Source organism: Lutzomyia longipalpis, chromosome 1 (genome assembly GCF_024334085.1).
Source record: "Lutzomyia longipalpis isolate SR_M1_2022 chromosome 1, ASM2433408v1".
In the NCBI taxonomy this organism is placed as follows: Eukaryota; Metazoa; Arthropoda; class Insecta; order Diptera; family Psychodidae; genus Lutzomyia; species Lutzomyia longipalpis.
This window is the reverse complement of record NC_074707.1, coordinates 31,415,169-31,435,393: the sequence shown is the minus strand read 5'-3', so window position 1 is coordinate 31,435,393 and position 20,225 is coordinate 31,415,169. Positions and strand designations below refer to the sequence as shown.

Below are 20,225 nucleotides of genomic sequence, written 5' to 3'. Positions count from 1 at the left end.
AATTGGTTTCCAAAGTGTTAAAAATCACTTTGCGCAATTGCAGCATCAACAAACTGAGGCGGCGATAATTTTGCCGTCAATTTTTCACAAGCTAAAACTTTCAGGCGGGTCAAGTTATGTGCTTTTAGTTTTTATCTTGTTTTCCGCGTGAAAAAGACACTTTTGTGCAATTTATTGTATTTCTGTGTGTAAAAGAAAACACAGGATATGCCCTCCAATTAAAGGGTAAGCTGGAAAAGTATTATTTCATTGATTTTCCTGCTGTTAAACATCGATCAAGCTCTGTAACCTCAATGTTTGATGTCAAAAGCGTCAAAAGCCGAAAAAAAAGTTTAGCTTGACCTCCAAAAAGAACGGATTTTCGTCCTTATCCTGTTTTACCATTGTTCTCCCTTTGTTATTCTTGTTGATAAGAGTTTCGTCTTTAAAAAAGTACCTTTTGTATTGAATTTTGAAATGTAGATTTGTGGTAGAAGAGGAATGCCACTGGCTTACGGAATGATTGGGGGCGCGGCAACTACATCCACATTAATGGTCGATTCGACCCAAATGAACGTTTTCCGGAGCTATGTGTCGATGCTGGCCGATCCGATGGCCAAGGAGGAGGTCAAGCTGAAGGCAGCCCAGGAGTTGAGTGAGAATTTCGAGATAATCACTCAATGTTCGGGGTATCAGTCCTTCCTGGAGCACGCCATGAAGATTTTCATAAAGGTGCTCCAAGATGGCGAGCCGCAGTTTATATCGGAGAACAACATTCAGCAAGTGCGGAAATTGATCCTGGAGATGATTCATCGTCTCCCCACATCGGAGATCCTCCGCCCCTACGTCAAAGTCATCCTGACACTAATGCTCAAATTACTTCGCGAGGACAATGAGGAGAATGTTCTCGTGTGTCTGAGAATCATCATTGAACTCCATAAGCAATATAGGCCGGCTTTTAATCCGGAAATTGGACACTTCCTGGCCTTCGTCAAGACCATCTACTCGGAATTGCCGAAGCACATGCCCAAGATCTTTGAACCACGGGCCCTAATACGCGTAAAGGACCTCAAGGAATTGAACTTGGATCAGCTTTTGACTGAATCCTACACAATAACGCCCATTCAGGTTGAGAAGAAAACTACTGACGGTACAACAGTCACTGTAAGTTCTTCCACACTTCTCTTTCCACTTTTATCATTTTAACTAAAGTAATAAATATTTCTTTGTAGCAAAATTTGATACCAAAAGGAGTACTTTCTCTCAAAGTGCTGCAGGAGCTACCAATAATCGTAGTACTTATATATCAAATTTACAAGCCGTTTGTTCATCAAGAAGTTGCGGAATTTGTACCACTAATTATGACTACAATCACCCTTCAACCATCAATTGCACACAGGTTAATTTTAATTTATTCTTTTCATACATTTTTCGATATAAAACATTTTTTTTGCTTCAATAGACAATCTCCAGCTTTCAATAAGGAGGTATTTGTGGATTTTATGGGGGCTCAAATAAAGACATTATCTTTTCTGGCGTACATCATTCGCTTATTCACTGTAAGTTTTAATCAAAATGCTTTTCAATTAATTGTCATGATTAAATTCAAAAATCTTTTTAGGATGTTATTGTCACACACTCTGCGTCCATGGTGAAAGGAATGCTGAGTTTGCTGCAACTCTGTCCCAAGGAGGTGGCTCACCTGCGAAAAGAACTCCTGATTGCTGCAAGGCACATCTTGGCAACAGAATTGAGAAATAGTAAATAAAATTTAATTTTTTTTCTGTGAATTTTAGAGCAATGATAAAATTAACTTTTTTTTTTGGCAGAATTTGTTGGTTTGATGGATAAACTCTTCAATGAGGATTTGCTTCTGGGTCGTGGGTACACAACGCATGAATCGCTGCGTCCATTGGCATATTCCACATTGGCAGACTTGACCCATCATGTGCGACAAAATCTGAGTCTTCCTGTTTTGGCGAAGGCAGTTCATTTATTCTCAAAAAATGTGCACGACGAATCACTTCCCACCAGTATACAGACAATGTCATGCAAACTACTGCTGAATCTCGTTGACTGCATTCGCCAAAGGAGTGACACAGAGACCTCCACAGCTCGGGACTTGCTCATAACAATGCTCAATGTTTTCACGTTAAAGTTCCAAACAATTGCCAAGATACAATTGCCACAAATAATGAAGAAATGGTTTGTAATGAAATGTTCTCGCAGAAAAGAATCGCCTTTGGAATTAATTTAATTTTCCGTAGTGCACCAAATTCAAGGAGAGCTCTCAAACCGGATGAGTCATCAAGTTCATCCAACAGTGGTACTCCTACTCAAACAAATCCACCTGCACTTACATCTTCCGATACCTTCCGCGGAGATTCCGTTTCCTTTGTAAGCTTCTACGCTTTTACTTAATGATAAACAAATAATGTTAACGCTGTGAGATTTTTTCTCTCTACACAGGATGTCCCTTCATCGGATCAACCAACAAAATTGGGCAGTATTGGTTTCCCTCCACCGCCAAATCTCAACGTGGCTGAATACCGGAGTCTGGTGAAGACACTCGTCTGTGGTGTTAAAACAATCACCTGGGGATGTGCAGGATGCAAATCACCATTGAGTGACTGTACTAATCCCAGTCAGCAGTCGAAAGTCTTTCAGCCAAGTGAGATTCTCATATTCATTGATCTTGTTCAATGGGCACTCGAGGCTTTGGATATTTACATGATAAATGTACCAACTGTGGGTCCCAGTGCGGGACAAATGGTCAAGACAGTCAGCCAAGTGCCCAGGAGTAAGGAAGAGAAGGAGGTCCTTGAACACTTTAGTGGTGTCTTCCTGATGAATAATCAAAACTTCCAGGAGATCTTTGCGTCAACCATTGATTTTATGGTGGAACGTTTGCATGAAAATCCGGCATTGCAAGTAATTGCAAATTCCTTCTTGGCCAATTCTGTGACTTCGCCACTATTTGCCACGGTTCTCGTTGAGTACCTATTGGAACGGATGGAGGGTATGGGGTCGAATGTTGAAAGATCAAACTTGTATTTGCGCCTCTTTAAGCTTGTCTTTGGGAGTGTGAGTCTCTTTCCGGCTGAAAATGAGCACATGCTGCGGCCACATCTCCACAACATTGTCAATAGATCCATGGAGTTGGCAATGACGGCAAAGGAGCCATACAACTACTTCCTCCTTTTGCGTGCGCTCTTCCGATCTATAGGCGGTGGTAATCATGATTTGCTGTATCAGGAATTCCTACCGTTACTACCGAACCTCCTTGAGGGTCTCAATCGTCTCCAAAGTGGATTCCACAAGCAGCATATGAAGGATTTATTTGTGGAATTGTGTCTGACTGTGCCCGTTAGGCTATCCTCTCTCTTACCATATTTACCAATGCTCATGGATCCCCTTGTGTCAGCACTAAATGGATCACATACACTCATAAGTCAGGGATTGCGGACACTTGAATTGTGTGTGGACAACCTGCAACCGGATTTCCTGTATGATCACATTCAACCCGTTAGGGCGGAACTTATGCAAGCACTCTGGCGTACCCTACGGAATCAGGATAGTGCAGCTCTCGTGGCTTTCCGTGTGCTGGGTAAATTTGGTGGAGGCAATAGGAAAATGATGATTGAACCACAATTTCTGGAGTACAATGATAAAGATACTTCAGCTCCGGCAATTACAGCATACTTCCAAGATAATCTTCAACCGGTAGACTTTCCGGTGGATAAAGTCATTGAAACGGCATTCTCTGCGCTAAAATCCAGCTCAACTGATCCCTTCTACTGGCGACAGAGTTGGGAAGCCATTCGATGCTATTTGGCATCGTCTCTCTGCCTTGATGATGACAAGCACACTCTTCAGAAGCTTTTCATGCATCCGAGTTTCGTTGAGGGGAACATCGGAACGATGCTTCCACAACAATATCGTGCATCGGATTCACAGGCACGTCAAACGCATCAAACAGCTCTGACGGGAATGTTTGTGGCAGCAGCTACGAAGGATCTGAGAGAATCTGTTCTACCCACAATGGTTGCAGTGGTACGACACTACACAATGGTAGCTATTGCTCAGCAAGCAGGACCTTTTCCCCACAAGTACTACCAGATGAGCAATGGACTCGATCCACTTGTTCTCATTGATGCTCTCGCAGCAATTATGGGGCATGAAGAGAAGGAATTATGCAAACCCGGACGTTTTGCTATGGTTCTCATTCTGCAGACAGCCACGAGTATTATGGGGACGAAGGAGAGAGCTTGCCGCTTGCCAATGATGCAGTATTTGGCTGAGCAGATGTGCAATCTCTGCTATGAGCGTCCATGGTATGCAAAAATGGGTGGATGTGACGCTCTGAAGTTCCTGTACCAGCACATGGCAATGAGATGGCTATATCAGCACCTCTTTGTCTTTCTCAAGGCTTTCATGTTTGTCATAATGGATCTTGCGGGAGAAGTTTCGAGTGGAGCCATTGATACGGCCAAGACAAATCTCGAAGAAATGCTTCGAATTTGCATGGTGCCATTGGATAAGGAGTGCAAGAATGAAGAATTAATTGCAACGCAGAATAAAGCAATGTACGAAGTTATTCACGAATTAGTACGTCAGGTAACGAGTCCTCACACCCTCGTCCGGGAGCAGGCAATGTCATCGTTGAAGCTCATTGCGGAACTTCAGGGGAAGACTGTGACGGACATAATGGAGCCACATCGGGAAGTGCTTGTAGATATGATTCCGCCGAAGAAGCATTTACTGCGTCATCAACCAACAAGCGCACAAATTGGTCTTATGGATGGAAACACATTCTGCACGACACTAGAACCGCGTCTCTTTACAATTGACTTTGCCCACATTACCCATAAGGTTTTCTTCCATGAACTTCTTACGCTGTGCAAAGCTGAAGACAATATTCTCAATAAACTCGATTGCTACAAGAATGTCACGAATTTGGTTCCTCTACGAAAGAGTGCCCTGAGAGCTCTTGCCGCCTTCCACTATATCACTGCAGCTGGATATCGAGAGGAAATATTCAAGATTCTTTTCAATACGCTCGAGAAGAACAATCCGGAGCTACAGGAAGCTGCCTTTGAATGCATGCAGAAATTCATTGCTGGCTTCCCGATTGAGAAAGAGATTGTCTACACTGGGATGAAGTCCCTCCTCACCACACTTGGAGATTACAGAAATCTCACGTTGAGTGGTGTAAAGAGTCTATCGTACCTCACTCAGCTTTTCCCATCGATGTTCAATGAGAAATTGTGCGAACAGCTATTTCAGCATATAAGAAAGCTCATTGATCACTCTGTGAATGCCAATAAGGGTACAGGTACATTTACTTTTTTTGTTTTTAAATATTTTTCCCAGAATGATCTTTCATTGATTTTTTTTTCTTTAAAAAAAATACTTTTCAGATCAAAACTTCTTGACGGTCGCCAAAACTGGTGAAACTGAACAAAAAATTACGACAATTATTGGTATCTTTCATCAAATTCCAGCAGCTTCATCGAAATTTGTGGACTGCTTGTGCCGCTTAGTTTTGAATACTGAAAAAGAAATTATTGTGAGTTCTTTTCTTTGTAAATGGAAACATTTTCAAAATAATATTTGATAATTTTTAAATTCAAGGTGGAATCATCAAGCCCCTATCGTGAACCACTGGTTAAATTTTTACTTCGATACCCGAAAGAGACGCTTGAACTGCTGCTCAATGAAACATCTGTGAAGGATCCGCAGTGGAATCGTTTTCTCATTTACCTTCTCAAGCACAAAGACGGTGCAACGTTCCGGCTGGCCATGGAGGGTCAGTCAGCCCATTTGGTGGCTCTCATTCTGACGAGTCCCTTTGAACAGGGTTCGAGTCAGATGCAAACGTCGCAGTTGCCGCAGCAGCAAATGCCACAGCCTAAATCCTACACAGATCGCTATGAAGCTATTCATCAGGCTGTCCTAATAGTTCATACGCTCATCCAATATGATGATCGTTGGTTAGCCACACAACCAGATATCGTGCATGCCCTGAAGACTCTCTGGACGAATGATTTGTACAAAGTAAGACCATTTGCGTGCTTAAAAAATACTCAAAGTTAGAGATTTTGAGCGATCTTTTTTTATTTCAGACCTGTGAAGCATCGATCGTGTGTGATCTGTGGCATTTAGTTGCAAAGATCTTGCTGCATTACTTTTCACATCACACACATGACATTGATTTGCTGTTTCAGCTTCTACGAGCTCTGTGCCTTCGATTTATTCCTGATTTTCAATTTTTGCGCGATTTCTTGCAAAATGTTGTTGCTCAGAGTTACACAGTTGATTGGAAGAGAAAGGCATTCTTCTATTTTGTCGATAATTTCAACAATCCCAACATTTCGTTGGAACTCAAAGCGAAGATCCTCACGTGCATTCTCATTCCGAGTTTTGCTGTGAGCTTTGAGAAGGGAGAAGGGAACAAATTGGTTGGTGCACCTCCAACACCCTACCAGGAGGATGATAACAATGTCGTCTCTGTCTTCATTATGAAGGTAATTTTTTTCTCTAAAAGAAATCGATTGATGTTAAGTAAAATTAATTGTTTCCAGGTGATTGATCACGATAATCCGTATGCAAATGATGACGCTGTCCGTATTGCTCTGCTGCAATTTGCGTGTTTGCTTGTTGAACGAGCATCATCCCATATTCACGATGGGGATGCCAATAACAAAAAGCAAAGTAACAAATTGCGACGTCTCATGACGTTCGCGTGGCCGTGTTTGCTGGGGAAGAATTGTGTCGATCCTGCTGCACGCTATCATGGCCATTTGCTCCTGAGTCACATTATAGCGCGCCTGGCAATACACAAACGGATTGTTCTGCAGGTGTTTCATTCCCTACTTAAGGGGCATGCAATTGAGGCGCGATCAGTGGTACGACAGGCTTTGGAGGTTCTCACACCCGCAATGCCACTACGTATGGAGGATGGCAATACAATGTTGAATCACTGGACGAAGAAGATTATTGTGGAAGAGGGGCACTCGATGCAACAACTTTTCCACATTTTGCAATTGGTTGTGCGTCACTACAAGGTGTACTACCTTGTCAGGCATCCTCTTGTTCAGCACATGATCAATTCGATTCAGCGACTCGGTTTCTCAGCCACGGCCACCGTGGAGTACAGGAAGCTTTCTGTGGAATTGGCGGAAGTGATCATAAAGTGGGAATTGCAGCGAATTAAGGAGGAGAATGATGAGGTACTACCCACTGAAGAGGAGGATCCCAATAGTCAGGAAACGAAGACAAGTCAATCGGGAGCACTGAAGCGGACGTCGCAGGAAGAGCATGCAGAGATGGTGAGGAAGAAGCAACTAGCTGCGGAAGCGGGACCATCTACTGGGCAGCCAGTGCCAAAAGTTGAGGGTGCTAATCGACCTATTGATCGCATTCACTGTGATACGGTACTCAATTTCCTCATGAGATTAGCGTGTCAGGTGCATGAACTGAACGCCCAACCGGGACAGGTGTCAGCAGGTGAGAGTCTCTCACGACGCTGTGTGACACTTCTGAAGATGGCCATGAAGCCCGATGTGTGGCCACAGCCGTATGATTTGAAACTCGGTTGGTTGGATAAGGTTTTCGCGAGTGTGGATACACAGCAGCCGAATTATGGCAATATCTGTACTGCCCTTGAGTTGCTCACCTTCTTGCTGTCGGTCATGAAGAAAGATCAAATTCTTGCCATATTCCGACCACTTCAGCGTGGTTTGTCGTTCTGTGTGAATTGTACAAATACAAAAGTCATTCGACTCATGCACAGTCTCCTGGCGAAGCTGATGTCCCTCTTCCCAACGGATTCGCATCATAAGTACGAAGAATTGGAGACACTGTATGCAACGGTGAATAAGATGATTTGTGACGGATTGAATCAGTATGAGAAGAGTCAACAGGCTAATCCGTCAACTCTCTTCGGGACACTGATGATTCTCAAGGCAGCGTGTATGAACAATCAGAGCTACATTGATCGCCTCATGGTGTCCTTCATGAGGCTGCTCAATCGACTGACAAAGGATCACTTAGCAGGTTGTATGGCACCACCGAGTAGTGGACAACCAGATGTGGGACTTTCGCCAGTAGCCCTCGAATTGCTCATTCTCTCCTTGGATCTCGTTAAGAATCGCGTAGTCGTGATGGGTGTTGAAATGCGCAAGATGTTCATAGGAAGTATCCTTGTGGGGCTCATTGAGAAGAGTACAGATGTGAAGGTAATGAAAGCTATTGTTAAGATGATTGAGGAGTGGATGAGGCACAAAAATACCCCAATTACAGTAACACAAGCCCCAACACTGCGAGAAAAGTCAATTCTTCTCGTGAAATTGATGCATTTTGTGGAGAAGAGATTTGCAGATGATCAAGAGCTCAATGCACAATTTCTCGAATTGATCAATTTCATCTATCGCGATGATCAGTTGAAACAGACGGAGCTTACGTCTAAACTTGAGGCAGCCTTTGTGGCGGGTTTGCGCTGCAATCAACCCCATATTCGGGCGAAATTTGTTGAAGTCTTCGATGGTTCTATGCGTCGTAGGATGCACGATCGTCTGCTGTACATCGTGTGCTCTCAAGCTTGGGATACCATTGGTCAGCACTACTGGATAAAGCAGTGCATTGAACTGTTGATTCTCACTGTTAATTCCTCAATGCAAATTCACAATGCAAATGAGAGTCATCTCCTACCTAGTGTGTCGTCCGTCATTAATTTGGCGGATTCGGATGAGAAGAAGAACTTTGTCATCTTCACTTCCTTACAGAATGATCCACAGGAACAGTTTGATATCATTGAGGACAAAGAGGATGCCTTCGATATGGACATGAGTGTGGAGTCGACGGTGTCACGGCGGGAGGAGAGTGAACGACCTGTTGCCAATCGGCAGACACAGCTGGTGAAGTTGATCAACAGACAATCCAAATTCCTCGAGGCAAGTCGCAAGATTCGCACTGAGCAACTGCTCGTGGCAACAGCACAGCTATGTCATATGGATACGCAATTGGCTGAGCGTGTGTGGCTTGATATGTTTCCGCGCATATGGACGGTACTCGATGAGGAGCACCAAAATTCACTTGCTCAGGAATTCCTTGCTTTCCTCTCATCCGGTACGCACAACAACCAAAAAGATTGCCATCCGAGTGCAATGAATACCTTCGTGGAGGCCCTAACACGCTGCCATCCACCAATAGTTATTCCACCACATTTGATGGCCTACCTGGGTAAGGCACACAATCTCTGGCATCGCATGACCCTAATGCTGGAGAATATGGCCCAGTACTGGCCACAGAAGAAGGAATCGAGTCAGCAGGATATTTCTGAGGCGAATCTAAATAATTTCTACGGTGGAGAGTTCACACAGCACGATGTCTACGATCCACTGTCGCAGATGTATTCGGTACTTCAGGAGGAGGATCTCTGGGCGGGACTTTGGCTTAAGTATGCCAAATATCCGGAAACCAATAATGCCATTGCGTACGAACAGATGGGCTTCTTCGAGGAGGCACAAAATGCTTATGACATTGCAATGTCAAAGCTCAAGCAGGACATGGCGAATGGTCCTGTGCCATTTGATATAAACAACGAACTCCTCCTGTGGGAGAATCACTGGATTCGATGTGCCAAGGAGCTGAATCAATGGGATCTCCTTCTTGACTATGCCCAATCAAATAAGGATAAGAACTTTATGCTAATCATGGAGAGTGCGTGGCGTGTACCAGATTGGAATTTAATGGAGCAGGCACTACTTAAGGTTGAACAGAGCTGCCCGAAGCAGGCGACGTACAAAGTGAATCTCTATCGTGGTTTCCTGACAATTCTGAATTTGGAAAAGCAGCGACTCAATTCCGTGGAAACATACGTGGAAATGGCATCGAAGCTGTGTATGCGTGAATGGCGTCGTCTGCCACACATTGTGTCACATATTCATCTGCCAATCCTCCAGGTGGCACAACAAATCATGGAACTCCAGGAGGCGAACCAGATCCATCAGGGACTTCAGCAAGTTAAGATGTCCTCCTCATTGCACGACATGAAGGCCATTGTGAAGACATGGCGAAATCGTTTACCCGTCATTGCGGATGATTTGTCCCATTGGAGTGATATCTTCACATGGCGTCAGCATCACTACCAAATAATCACGGATCACCTGAAGCAGCAAACAGAGTCGGGGAATAATATGTTGGGTGTTCATGCTTCCGCTCAGGCAATCATTCACTTTGGCAAGATTGCAAGGAAGCACAATTTACGCGGTGTCTGCCAGGATTCCCTTTCGCGCATTTACACGATACCTCAGGTGCCAATTGTTGATTGTTTCCAGAAGATTAAACAGCAGGTGAAGTGCTATCTGCAAATGGCTGCCGTATCGGGACGCAATGAGCTCAATGAGGCCGTCGAAGTGATTGAATCGACAAACTTCAAATACTTCAATCATGAAATGTCGGCGGAATTTTATGCCTTCAAGGGGCTCCTCTTGGCCCAAATTGGGCGATCAGAGGATGCAAATAAGGAGTTCAGTGCGGCCGTTCAGATGCACGATACACAAATTAAAGCATGGGCCCTCTGGGGTGACTATCTTGAGCATGTCTTCACGACGGACACCAGCCAACCGCGCAATATGCAGAATGGCCATGGGGCTATGACGTGTTTCCTTCATGCGTGTCGTCATCAAAATGAATTCAAATCACGCAAATATTTGGCCAAAGTTCTCTGGTTGCTCTCGTACGATGACAAAGCTTCGTCTCTCATGGAGATGCTGGAGAAATTTTCAGTGGGTGTTCCACCCCTTCACTGGATTCCATGGATACCACAACTACTTTGTGCTCTGGTTCAGTATGAGGGGAATGTCATTTTGAATCTTCTCAGTCAGGTGGGACGAATGTTCCCACAGGCTGTCTACTTCCCCATTCGTACGTTGTATTTAACGCTGAAGATTGAACAGCGCGAGAGGTATAAGAATGCAGAACAAGCCACCTTAGCGGCAGCCAGCAAGACACAGCAGTCGAGTGGGGGTGTTGGCTCAAGTGCTGCCGGTAGTGGCTCAGAAGCATCCCCTATACCAGCACCATCACCCATTGCCATGTCATCGGCACAATCTAGCAGTAGCAGTGGAACTGGTACAGCGGCTGGTGATCAATCGGGAGCAGCTGGAGCATCGGCGGGACCAATAAAGGCTACACCACCCATGTGGAGGTGCTCAAAGATTATGCACCACCAGCGAGATATTCATCCCACAACACTTAGCTCCTTGGAAGGAATTGTGGATCAAATGGTGTGGTTTAGGGAGAACTGGTACGAGGAAGTTTTACGGCAGCTGCGGCAAGGATTGACAAAGTGTTACGTGATTGCCTTTGAGAATCGGGGATCTGTAAATGAGGCTACAATAACACCGCATACCCTTAACTTTGTGAAGAAATTAGTCTCAACATTTGGCATTGGGATTGGTGAGTAAATCTTTACTTTTTCTTAAAAATTATTTATGAAATAATGAGGAACTATGAAGAATTTTTTTTTGCAGAAAACATTTCAAGTTCAGTTGCATCAACATTCGCGTCGGCAGCATCGGAATCTCTTGCAAAACGTGCTCAAGCCACGGTGCAAGATCCAGTTTTTCAGAAGATGAAAGGACAATTCTCCAGTGATTTTGACTTTTCCCAGCCGGGAGCGATGAAGTTGCACAATCTCATTGGTAAATTGAAGAAATGGATTAAAATACTCGAAGCAAAAACCAAACAACTCCCCAAAGTTTTCCTCATCGAAGAGAAATGTCGCTTTTTGTCAAACTTCAGCCATAAGACAGCCGAAGTGGAATTGCCTGGGGAAGTTCTCGGATCACGTCCATCACATTATCACATACGTATTGCACGTTTTATGCCACGCGTTGAGGTGGTACAGAAGCACAATACAGCCGCCCGGAGGCTCTCAATACGCGGGACAAATGGTAAAATCTACAAATATCTCGTGGTCAATGATTCAGGTTTAGGGGATGCAAGACGCGAGGAGCGTGTACTGCAACTCATGCGAATGCTCAATCACTTCCTGGCAAAACAAAAGGAGACATCGAGACGATTCCTTAACATCACCGTACATCGCGTTGTAGCTGTTTCACCGCAAATGCGTCTCGTTGAGGACAATCCAACGAGCATTTCTCTCTTGGATATTTACAAGAGTAGCTCGGCTAAGATGAAAATTGAACATGATACACCCATTGCAAGGTAATTGCGACCTTAATTGACCTTTTTGTGTGAATTTAAACATTTCAATTTTGCCCTCAAACAGGTACTATGAGAGATTGGCTGAAGTACAATGTCGTGGCTCACAGACAACACATCCCATTCTACGTGATATTTTGCGTGAAATTCAGCAATCAATGGTACCAAAAACCATTCTCAAGGATTGGGCTGTACAGTGCTTCCGAAGTGCCACAGACTACTGGCAATTCCGCAAAATGTTCACCCTTCAGCTGTCGCTGGCTTGCCTCTGTGAGCATGCACTGCATTTGACACGCATCAATCCGGACATGATGTACTTGCACCAGGATTCGGGACTTGTTAACATTTCCTATTTCAAATTCGACGTGGACGACACAACGGGCGAATTAGATTCAAGTCGTCCCGTACCGTTCAGATTGACGCCGAATATTGTGGAATTCCTCTCGAGTATTGGGATAACTGGACCACTCACGGCATCCGCAATGGTAACAGCGAGATGCTTTGTCCAGCCAAATTTCAAACTTCCAGCAATTTTGCGCACAATCCTGAAGGATGAAATAATGGCGGTGCACAAGAAGAGACCAGCCGATGAGAATGCCAGCATTGACCCCAATGGGGATTTAACGTCGGACAAGGGGGCAAATGATGTGGATATGGAGAAAATCATTGCGATTGTGAACAAAGGGGTGAATAGCATTATGAGTCGACTCAACAATCTCTCCTACTTTGAGAGTGTTGACGCCAACAAGATGGGTACACTCGTGCAAGCTGCTCTCAATCCCGATAATTTGTGTCGTATGGATCCAGCCTGGCATCCGTGGATGTAATTTGCAAGTTTCTTCACCAATAACAGGCGCGATCTTTATAATTTGTTTGATTGACAAGTAATGAATGTTATATCACATACCTACATATAAATATAATATTTGAAACATTTTATCAAAGAACATCAATAATAATTGCAAAAAAATAAGTCCATTAAATCTCAATGCGTGAATACTGGGTGAATTTAATATTAATTGAAAAAATCGCTCTAATTTTTTTTTAGTATTGTAATGAAATAAAAAATTTTCTTTAAACATCAAAAATACCTACATTAATCTGCAAATAAGAGTACGATATATTTTAGGAGTTAGAAATTAATATGATTTGAGCATTGAAATAAAATAATTTTCATTCAACAAAATGATTTCTTTTTAATCCTTCAACGGAGGTCTAATAGTTAAGCCAAGGTTTATGTTTTTCGTTTATTGTTTTGTTGCCAAAAGAAATATTTTCATTTCAGACGAAAGTTTAATTAATTAAATTCTTATTTCTCTTCTCAAGTTCAATATTCAGTTTATTGTTAAGAAGAAATCTTAACTATATGGTTATTATCAATTGAACTATTAAACTTTTTTATCTTTTACGCCCCCTTTAGCTCTGATTCTTTTTCCTTTTTAAAATGAATTTTCCACGTAGAAACGCAATATTTTTTATTTGAAATAAATTAACACAGAATTCATTAATTTACGTTATTTTCACAATTTTGAACAAAAAGCACAATTTCAACGCAAATAAACACCTCACGCATTAACGGAGGCACTGCAAAATCGCCTGTCTCTTGCCAGTATTTTCTTTTTAATTAAAAATCTTTCTTTGTGGATAAGAAAATACTACCGAGATTATGCAAAAAAGAACACCTGCCTGTTTAAAACTTTTAGTGTGATTTTAAAGTGTATTAATCACATTATTAGGGGAAGATGGTGTAAATGCGACCCCTTTAAGATTTTCCATTGAACAATGTCCATTTAATTTTCTAATTTTGGCGCATCTTTCATTTGAAATTAAATTAAAGATTTCCATTGACGATGATAGATTTCATGTCTGTTTAATTGGCATGAAAAGGTTTGAAAATAAGAAAAATATTCAAAATTTTATCCTTTTTTTGGATCTTTCTAAAAATTGAGATGCATAAAGAAGAAGAAAATAAGGTAAGTCGAAATAACATAAACTCCCTTATCTTACTTTTTCTCCATCAACCAATCTGCTTTAGGAAAGCTTTACGATTTTCTCGCTGATTATTTTCTAGTGGAATGTTTAAACATTCACACCGCTTTCATACAACAGAAATCAGGAAATACTTAAGCTCTTGGGAGTTTTTATTTTTATTTAATAAAGTGTTAAGATTTGACTTTTCCTGAAAATATTGAATTGTAGGAAAAATCGGTAGTTAAAGAAAGGAAAGATCGTGTTTTAAAGAACGAAAAAAGGTGATTTGATATAAGTATTTTTTTTATTAATTTGTGAAAAATTCGCAAATATAAATCTTATTTACTTTTAAAACGTCGTAAAATTGAATAGACAATGGACTCAGCAAGAACTGAAATTGAACAGAACGAAGTGAATGATTTTTCAGCAAGTGAATCCAATCTCAATGACTACATCTCAATTCCACAATTTTACACAGATCGGAGTGTCTTCATTACGGGTGGTACAGGATTCGTGGGAAAGGTGAGAAGAAAAGGAGTAATTCTATGATTACACAAAAACTTCAATTAATTGTTTTAAAAAGGTTCTTGTTGAAAAACTTTTGAGATCATGTCCAGGAATCAAGCATATCTACCTGTTGATCCGACCTAAACGTGGACAGGAAGCTAAAGCTCGTCTCAATGACCTGATGAATGTTCCTGTGAGTTTTTATTTTATCTATATAATAAAGAAAGGCCTGTTTGTTGGTAATCGTCGTTCCGACTTTTCTATACAAATCCACACCGTTTGACCGATCGCGATGAAATTTGGTACAGAGGCCCCTTATAACAGGCCGTTTCAGATGGCCGTATCCATTTCCCCCCCAAAGCCCCCCTTCAGGTAGCCCCCATAGAGATTTCATGCAGTTTTTGCAAATTTTTGAATTTGGCGCCTAAAGTTTTGTATAAAATTGATTTCTTCTCTTTGCAAAATTTTTGTCCGGGATTTATAAGTGGCCTCAATCAAACCATCACAATTTTTTTCCTCTAAAATTTGCGCGAAGCGCAACAAATCCCCGCGAAGCGGGGCGAGGTAAATTGGAGCGAAGCGACAATTTACCTCGTTAATCTATAATAATTTCATGCCTCTTAGCACAGTTAAAGTTCCATACGTTCTGGTATATGTTTGGAAATACTGTCTTCCATACGTTCTGGTATATGTTTGGAAATACTGTCTTGTTTATGAGCAAAAATACTCATAAAAACTTTATTTCCACACAATTTAATAAAAAAGGTAAAGGAAGTGTTTTTGGACCTTAACACAAAGTTTTATGAATATGGCTATTGAATTACCTCTTAAAAAACCGAAAAAAGAAGATTTCGTAAAAAAAAGCTTTATGTATAATATAAATACCTATATATCTCAGGTTAATGGATAAATGAGAAAGAATCTCTTTTCTTTCAATTTTTTTCACAGCTTTTTGACACACTACGACGGGAGCGTCCAAATGATCTCAACAAAGTAATACCGATTTATGGAGATATTACATTAGAAAAGCTTGGAATATCCGAAAATGATCAAGTAAGAATTAATATCAAAATTTATCAAAATTTTCCTAAATAAAATTTTTCTTTTCAGGCTCTGCTTTGCCGAACGGTATCAGTTGTCTTTCATTCAGCGGCTACGGTCAAATTTGATGAGAAGCTCAAACTTTCCGTTGCTATAAATATGCTGGGAACTAAAAGGCTAGTAGAGCTATGCCACAGAATGATGTCTCTCGATGTAAGTTCCTTAATTTTCTCTACCACAGAGACAATTTAATCTTTCGGGATAATAAAACTGACTTTGTAATCTCTCTTGTGGATTTTTAAGGCTTTGGTGCACGTATCTACGGCTTACTGCAACTGTGATCGTACCGAAGTGTCCGAAGTAATCTACGCACCACCGTACAACCCCAACGACATCATTTCCCTTGTTGAATGGCTACCGGAAAGTATGCTGGATGACTTGACACCATCCCTCATTGGCAAGCGACCCAATACTTACACATTCACCAAAGCTCTCGCTGAACACATGCTCCTGAATGAAGCTGGTAACTTACCAGTGGCTATTGTGAGACCCTCAATTGGTGAGTCAAGAACTAATTACAACATCCAGCTACTTATTCCAAAAAAAAAATTAAATAAATTTTTGTATTTTAGTTCTTTCTAGCCTGAATGAACCTCTACCAGGGTGGGTGGACAACTATAATGGACCAACATTGAATGTAGTTCTTCAAGGAACAGGTTTAGTGAAGTTTGTGCTACTTGATAAATCCAAAAGAGCAGATTTTATTCCCGTTGATGTAGTTGCAAATTTAATGGTAGTCTCCGCTTGGAAATTAGCCACTACTTCGAATAAAAACCTAATTGTATACAATTGCGTAGGTGGAAATGAAAATCCAATAGATTGGGGGAATTTTCTTGTACTGTGTACAAAATATATACGAAAATATCCTTCAGGTACTTGATTTTTTAATTCAACAGTAATTTTAGTCATAAACTAATGCATTTCTTTTTTTTTTTTAATTAATATTTAGAAAATGCATTTTACTATCCGTTTGGAATTCCTTTGCACACAGAGCCATATTACACAATCTTCACGTTTCTTCTTCATAGAATACCTTCGTATTTATTGGATCTTTTTTCTTGGTTAACAACAGGGAAAAGAATGTACGTATTTGCAAATATTATTTGAAAAAAAATTCATTTTTATTCAAATAATTTTCTTATTTTCACAGATATTGGAAAATATTGACAAAGTATAATGATGCGATGAACGAATGCCGCTTTTTTTCTACAAGACAGTGGAGTTTTCAAAATGGAAATGTTAAGGAATTGATTAATTCTATGAATTCTGATGATCAAAAACGTTTCAATATTAATTTATGCAAATTTTCTTGGGATAAGTACATAGAGAATTACGTATTAGGCTTTCGCACCTATTTATTGAAACAAAGTATTGAAAGTTTACCCAAAAGTCGCCAAAAAATCAGGATGTAAGTAATTGTTTTTTTCTTTGCTCTTAACTTTTCTTGTTATGTTAGGTTAATTTTTTTAAAATCTTTTTTACAGGTTGTTTTGGATCAATATTGCAGTGCTTTGTGTAATTACTGGGGGTCTACTTTGCACTTTTTTCCGCTTTTCTTCTTCTCGGTCTTTTATATCGAGTTGATTTATTAGGATTTTGAGGAATTTATTGAAAATTTGTAAGTAAAATTAGATTTAAATACAGATTACTATTATACTACAAAAAGCATTTTGTTGTATTGAATCTACTATAAGTGAATAAATAACATAAATGCTCAACATTACTTTTCCTTCTAGTCCCAAATTCTTCTGAATAATTATTAAATTGTTTTATTTCTTAAACAAGGTTAAATGGGTTAAATTGATTTGATAGGCTTCATATGTAGTTCTCAGTTCTCTTTGCATCAAGAACTTGAAAAAAATTAATCCAAAATAAAGGACTTCAAGCGCTTGATATGGGCGAAGTACCTAATTGAAGGAAACGGAGAAAACAATTTTAACCCACCCAGTCTTGAAGGGAATCAAAAAAGAATAAGGAATCGCCAAAAATATTCACAATTTTCCACTGGGGTCACAACGAAAAAAGGCAATAAAGTTTTGTGAAAATTCAAAAAAATTGGCCGCCATTCGCCATTTTGTTCATTTCAATGCATGAAGCATATGTTTCAATGCTTCGTCATGAGCTTGTCGATGGGAGTTTGACATTTCATTCATTTTTTTCGGAAGAAAATAAAAAAAATTGCGTATATTTTAGTTTAATTATTGTGGTAAATGTGTTTTACGTGTTGATCGAGAGTGATTTTTATATTGGAATACCTGAAGGATGAATTCACGCACAGTTTGTGACCGTCTCAGCTGTCAAACTGTCATCGACAAGCTCAAGACGAAGCATTGAAACATGTGCTTCATGCATTGAAATGAACAAAATGGCGAATTTCGGCCAATTTTTTTGAATTTTTACAAAACTTTATTGCCTTTTTTCGTTGTGACCCCAGTTGAAAATGGTGAATATTTTTGGCGATTCTTTATTCTTTTTTGATTCCCTACAAGACTGGGTAGGTTAAAATTGTTTTCTGCGTTTCCTTCAATTAGGTACTTCGCCCATATCAAGCGCATATGGTCCTTTAATGAAAAGAAGTTAATATAAATCATATTTTCCCCACTTCTTTATTTATTTTATTAAATAAGAAAGAAAAAGAATAATCCAACCAACATTGAAATCATTGTAGTGCGATGACAATATTCATTTTTTTGTCCCACAGTCGCTCTCTTTTCTCTATGCTAATTCCACGGATGACGAAGACATCTCTATTACAGAGTCAAGGTTGACCTGAAGTACCAAATGGAAGTTTTATATAAATCTACATTCAAAATATGTACAAGTATATCATTCTTTTTTTTTCGCTTCGTTTGCCATTTTATGAAAAACTATAAATACGCATATGGGACCGATCTGCGTGATGCGTAGTCACAAAATTTTTTTCTTGTTCTACAGTCTTTGATCAGCTTTCGTCTTGTTCAATATCTAAAAATCTTCTTATTCTCGGTTACTGTGAGAGCCAAAATGAGGGCAGTCTGTGGTTTGATTTTATTTTCCATGCTCATCTCAAGCGGTAGAAATTATATTTTTTTAATGAGCAAGAATAAATAACTGATTGTGTCTGGAATAAAATTCATCAATTTTTCAGCTTTTTCTCTCAAGTGCTATCTCTGTGAAGGTGCAAACGGAACAACGTGTGCAGAGCCTAGTGACGCCTCCGATCTTACTGGTATTTTATGTCCAACGAATCAAACAGAATTAGAATGTGTTACATTTTCCTATAGATTAGGTGAGTTTTTGGAGAAATGATTTTTTTTTAAAGTAAATTCATTGAGTGAATTCATTTAATTCATCACAGATAAGACTCGTGTCAATACAGCAAGGGGTTGCAGTCCAAAAGGTTTCTGCAATGCTCCCGACATACCTTTCTTTGAAATTACCTCCTGCTACAGTTGCTCCGAAGACCTCTGCAACAATGCTATTCAACAAAATGCCAATATCTTCACAATTTCCTTGTTCATTTTATCACTAACTCTATTCTTCACAAAATTCTTCAAATGAATTTAAAGATGGTATGTATACCACCTAATTTTCTTACTTTCATTTCAATTTTTGTATATATTGCCAAAGAAGTTATAGAACAGGCATAAATCATAATAAATTAGTTGAGATAGAAACATACAGAAGTGTTAAAGGAAGCATAATTTGAATTCTTTTAAGGGGGTGTACGGAAAAAATTCAACCTTGATGAAAAAGAGATCAATTTTTTCTCAGCCTCTCCGACTAATGTGTTATATTTAACAACCAACTATGTATGTGATGGTCTAAAATTAAAAAGATTCACAGACCACATAATTGTAGTAAAAGATGGAAGAATTTATGCTCGCATATAAAGCACTAAAATAAAATATTCGTAGCAATACTATGTAGAATTCTTTATAACATTGTTTATTTATGCAACAAATTTGAAACTAAATAATTTTCTAATTTCCAGAATCTTTCCACAAAATCAAATGATAATCTTTATGTGAGTTAAAGAAATTTATAGGTCGTTATATTTTTAGTCTCTCAAATTCATTTGAATAGAATTATCTTTCATATTGTCTTCCTGTTTTACCTATATACAGTCGTGACCTCGTGGTAGGACCGTCGTCAAAATGACTTCTCCGCGGTAAAACGGCTTCAGAATGAGGAATTTTGCCTTCGCAGTGGGACAATTAGTACTATTGGAAAGGTAGGATACTAATTGTCCCACTGCGAAGGCAAAATTCCTTATTCTGAAGCCGTTTTACCGCGGAGAAGTCATTTTGACGACGGTCCTACCACGAGGTCACGACTGTACTCTCAAATATAAATTGAGAATATAGAACTTCGATTAATCCCCTCTCTGTTAATTTTTTAGTAAAATAAAAGTAATTAAACAGCATTAATGACATTCTAATTAGTTCAGAAGGAAT

General features: G+C 40.0%; 5 protein-coding genes across 9 annotated transcripts in view; all 5 read left to right on the top strand.

Moving 5' to 3' along the window:
- Window positions 1-20,225, top strand: part of LOC129786110 (replication factor C subunit 4) — a 635,780-nt gene that overhangs the window by 574,546 nt on the left and 41,009 nt on the right. The window lies entirely within an intron of this gene.
- LOC129785980 (extended synaptotagmin-2) overlaps window positions 1-20,225 on the top strand; it is a 633,447-nt gene that overhangs the window by 572,213 nt on the left and 41,009 nt on the right. The window lies entirely within an intron of this gene.
- LOC129785995 (protein kinase C-like) overlaps window positions 1-20,225 on the top strand; it is a 501,513-nt gene that overhangs the window by 440,279 nt on the left and 41,009 nt on the right. The window lies entirely within an intron of this gene.
- LOC129785939 (transcription-associated protein 1) lies at window positions 75-13,396 on the top strand. 3 transcript variants are annotated; one of them, XM_055820607.1, is made up of 14 exons: window positions 75-225; window positions 463-1,143; window positions 1,212-1,378; window positions 1,442-1,538; window positions 1,601-1,739; window positions 1,809-2,184; window positions 2,247-2,376; window positions 2,449-5,308; window positions 5,400-5,548; window positions 5,614-6,036; window positions 6,105-6,506; window positions 6,564-11,442; window positions 11,502-12,213; window positions 12,278-13,396. In XM_055820607.1, the coding sequence occupies exons 2-14, from the start codon at window positions 481-483 to the stop codon at window positions 13,035-13,037; spliced, it is 11,757 nt and encodes a 3,918-aa protein (XP_055676582.1). In that variant the 5' UTR covers window positions 75-225; window positions 463-480; the 3' UTR covers window positions 13,038-13,396. The 3 variants fall into 3 exon arrangements, with proteins under 3 accessions (XP_055676582.1, XP_055676583.1, XP_055676581.1); XM_055820608.1 differs by having other exon boundaries at window positions 2,449-5,314; window positions 11,517-12,213; XM_055820606.1 differs by having other exon boundaries at window positions 2,449-5,314.
- On the top strand, window positions 14,557-17,201 carry LOC129787865 (putative fatty acyl-CoA reductase CG5065). The gene is made up of 8 exons (XM_055823726.1): window positions 14,557-14,703; window positions 14,765-14,881; window positions 15,637-15,741; window positions 15,799-15,942; window positions 16,033-16,288; window positions 16,362-16,661; window positions 16,739-16,871; window positions 16,940-17,201. The coding sequence occupies exons 1-8, from the start codon at window positions 14,557-14,559 to the stop codon at window positions 17,199-17,201; spliced, it is 1,464 nt and encodes a 487-aa protein (XP_055679701.1).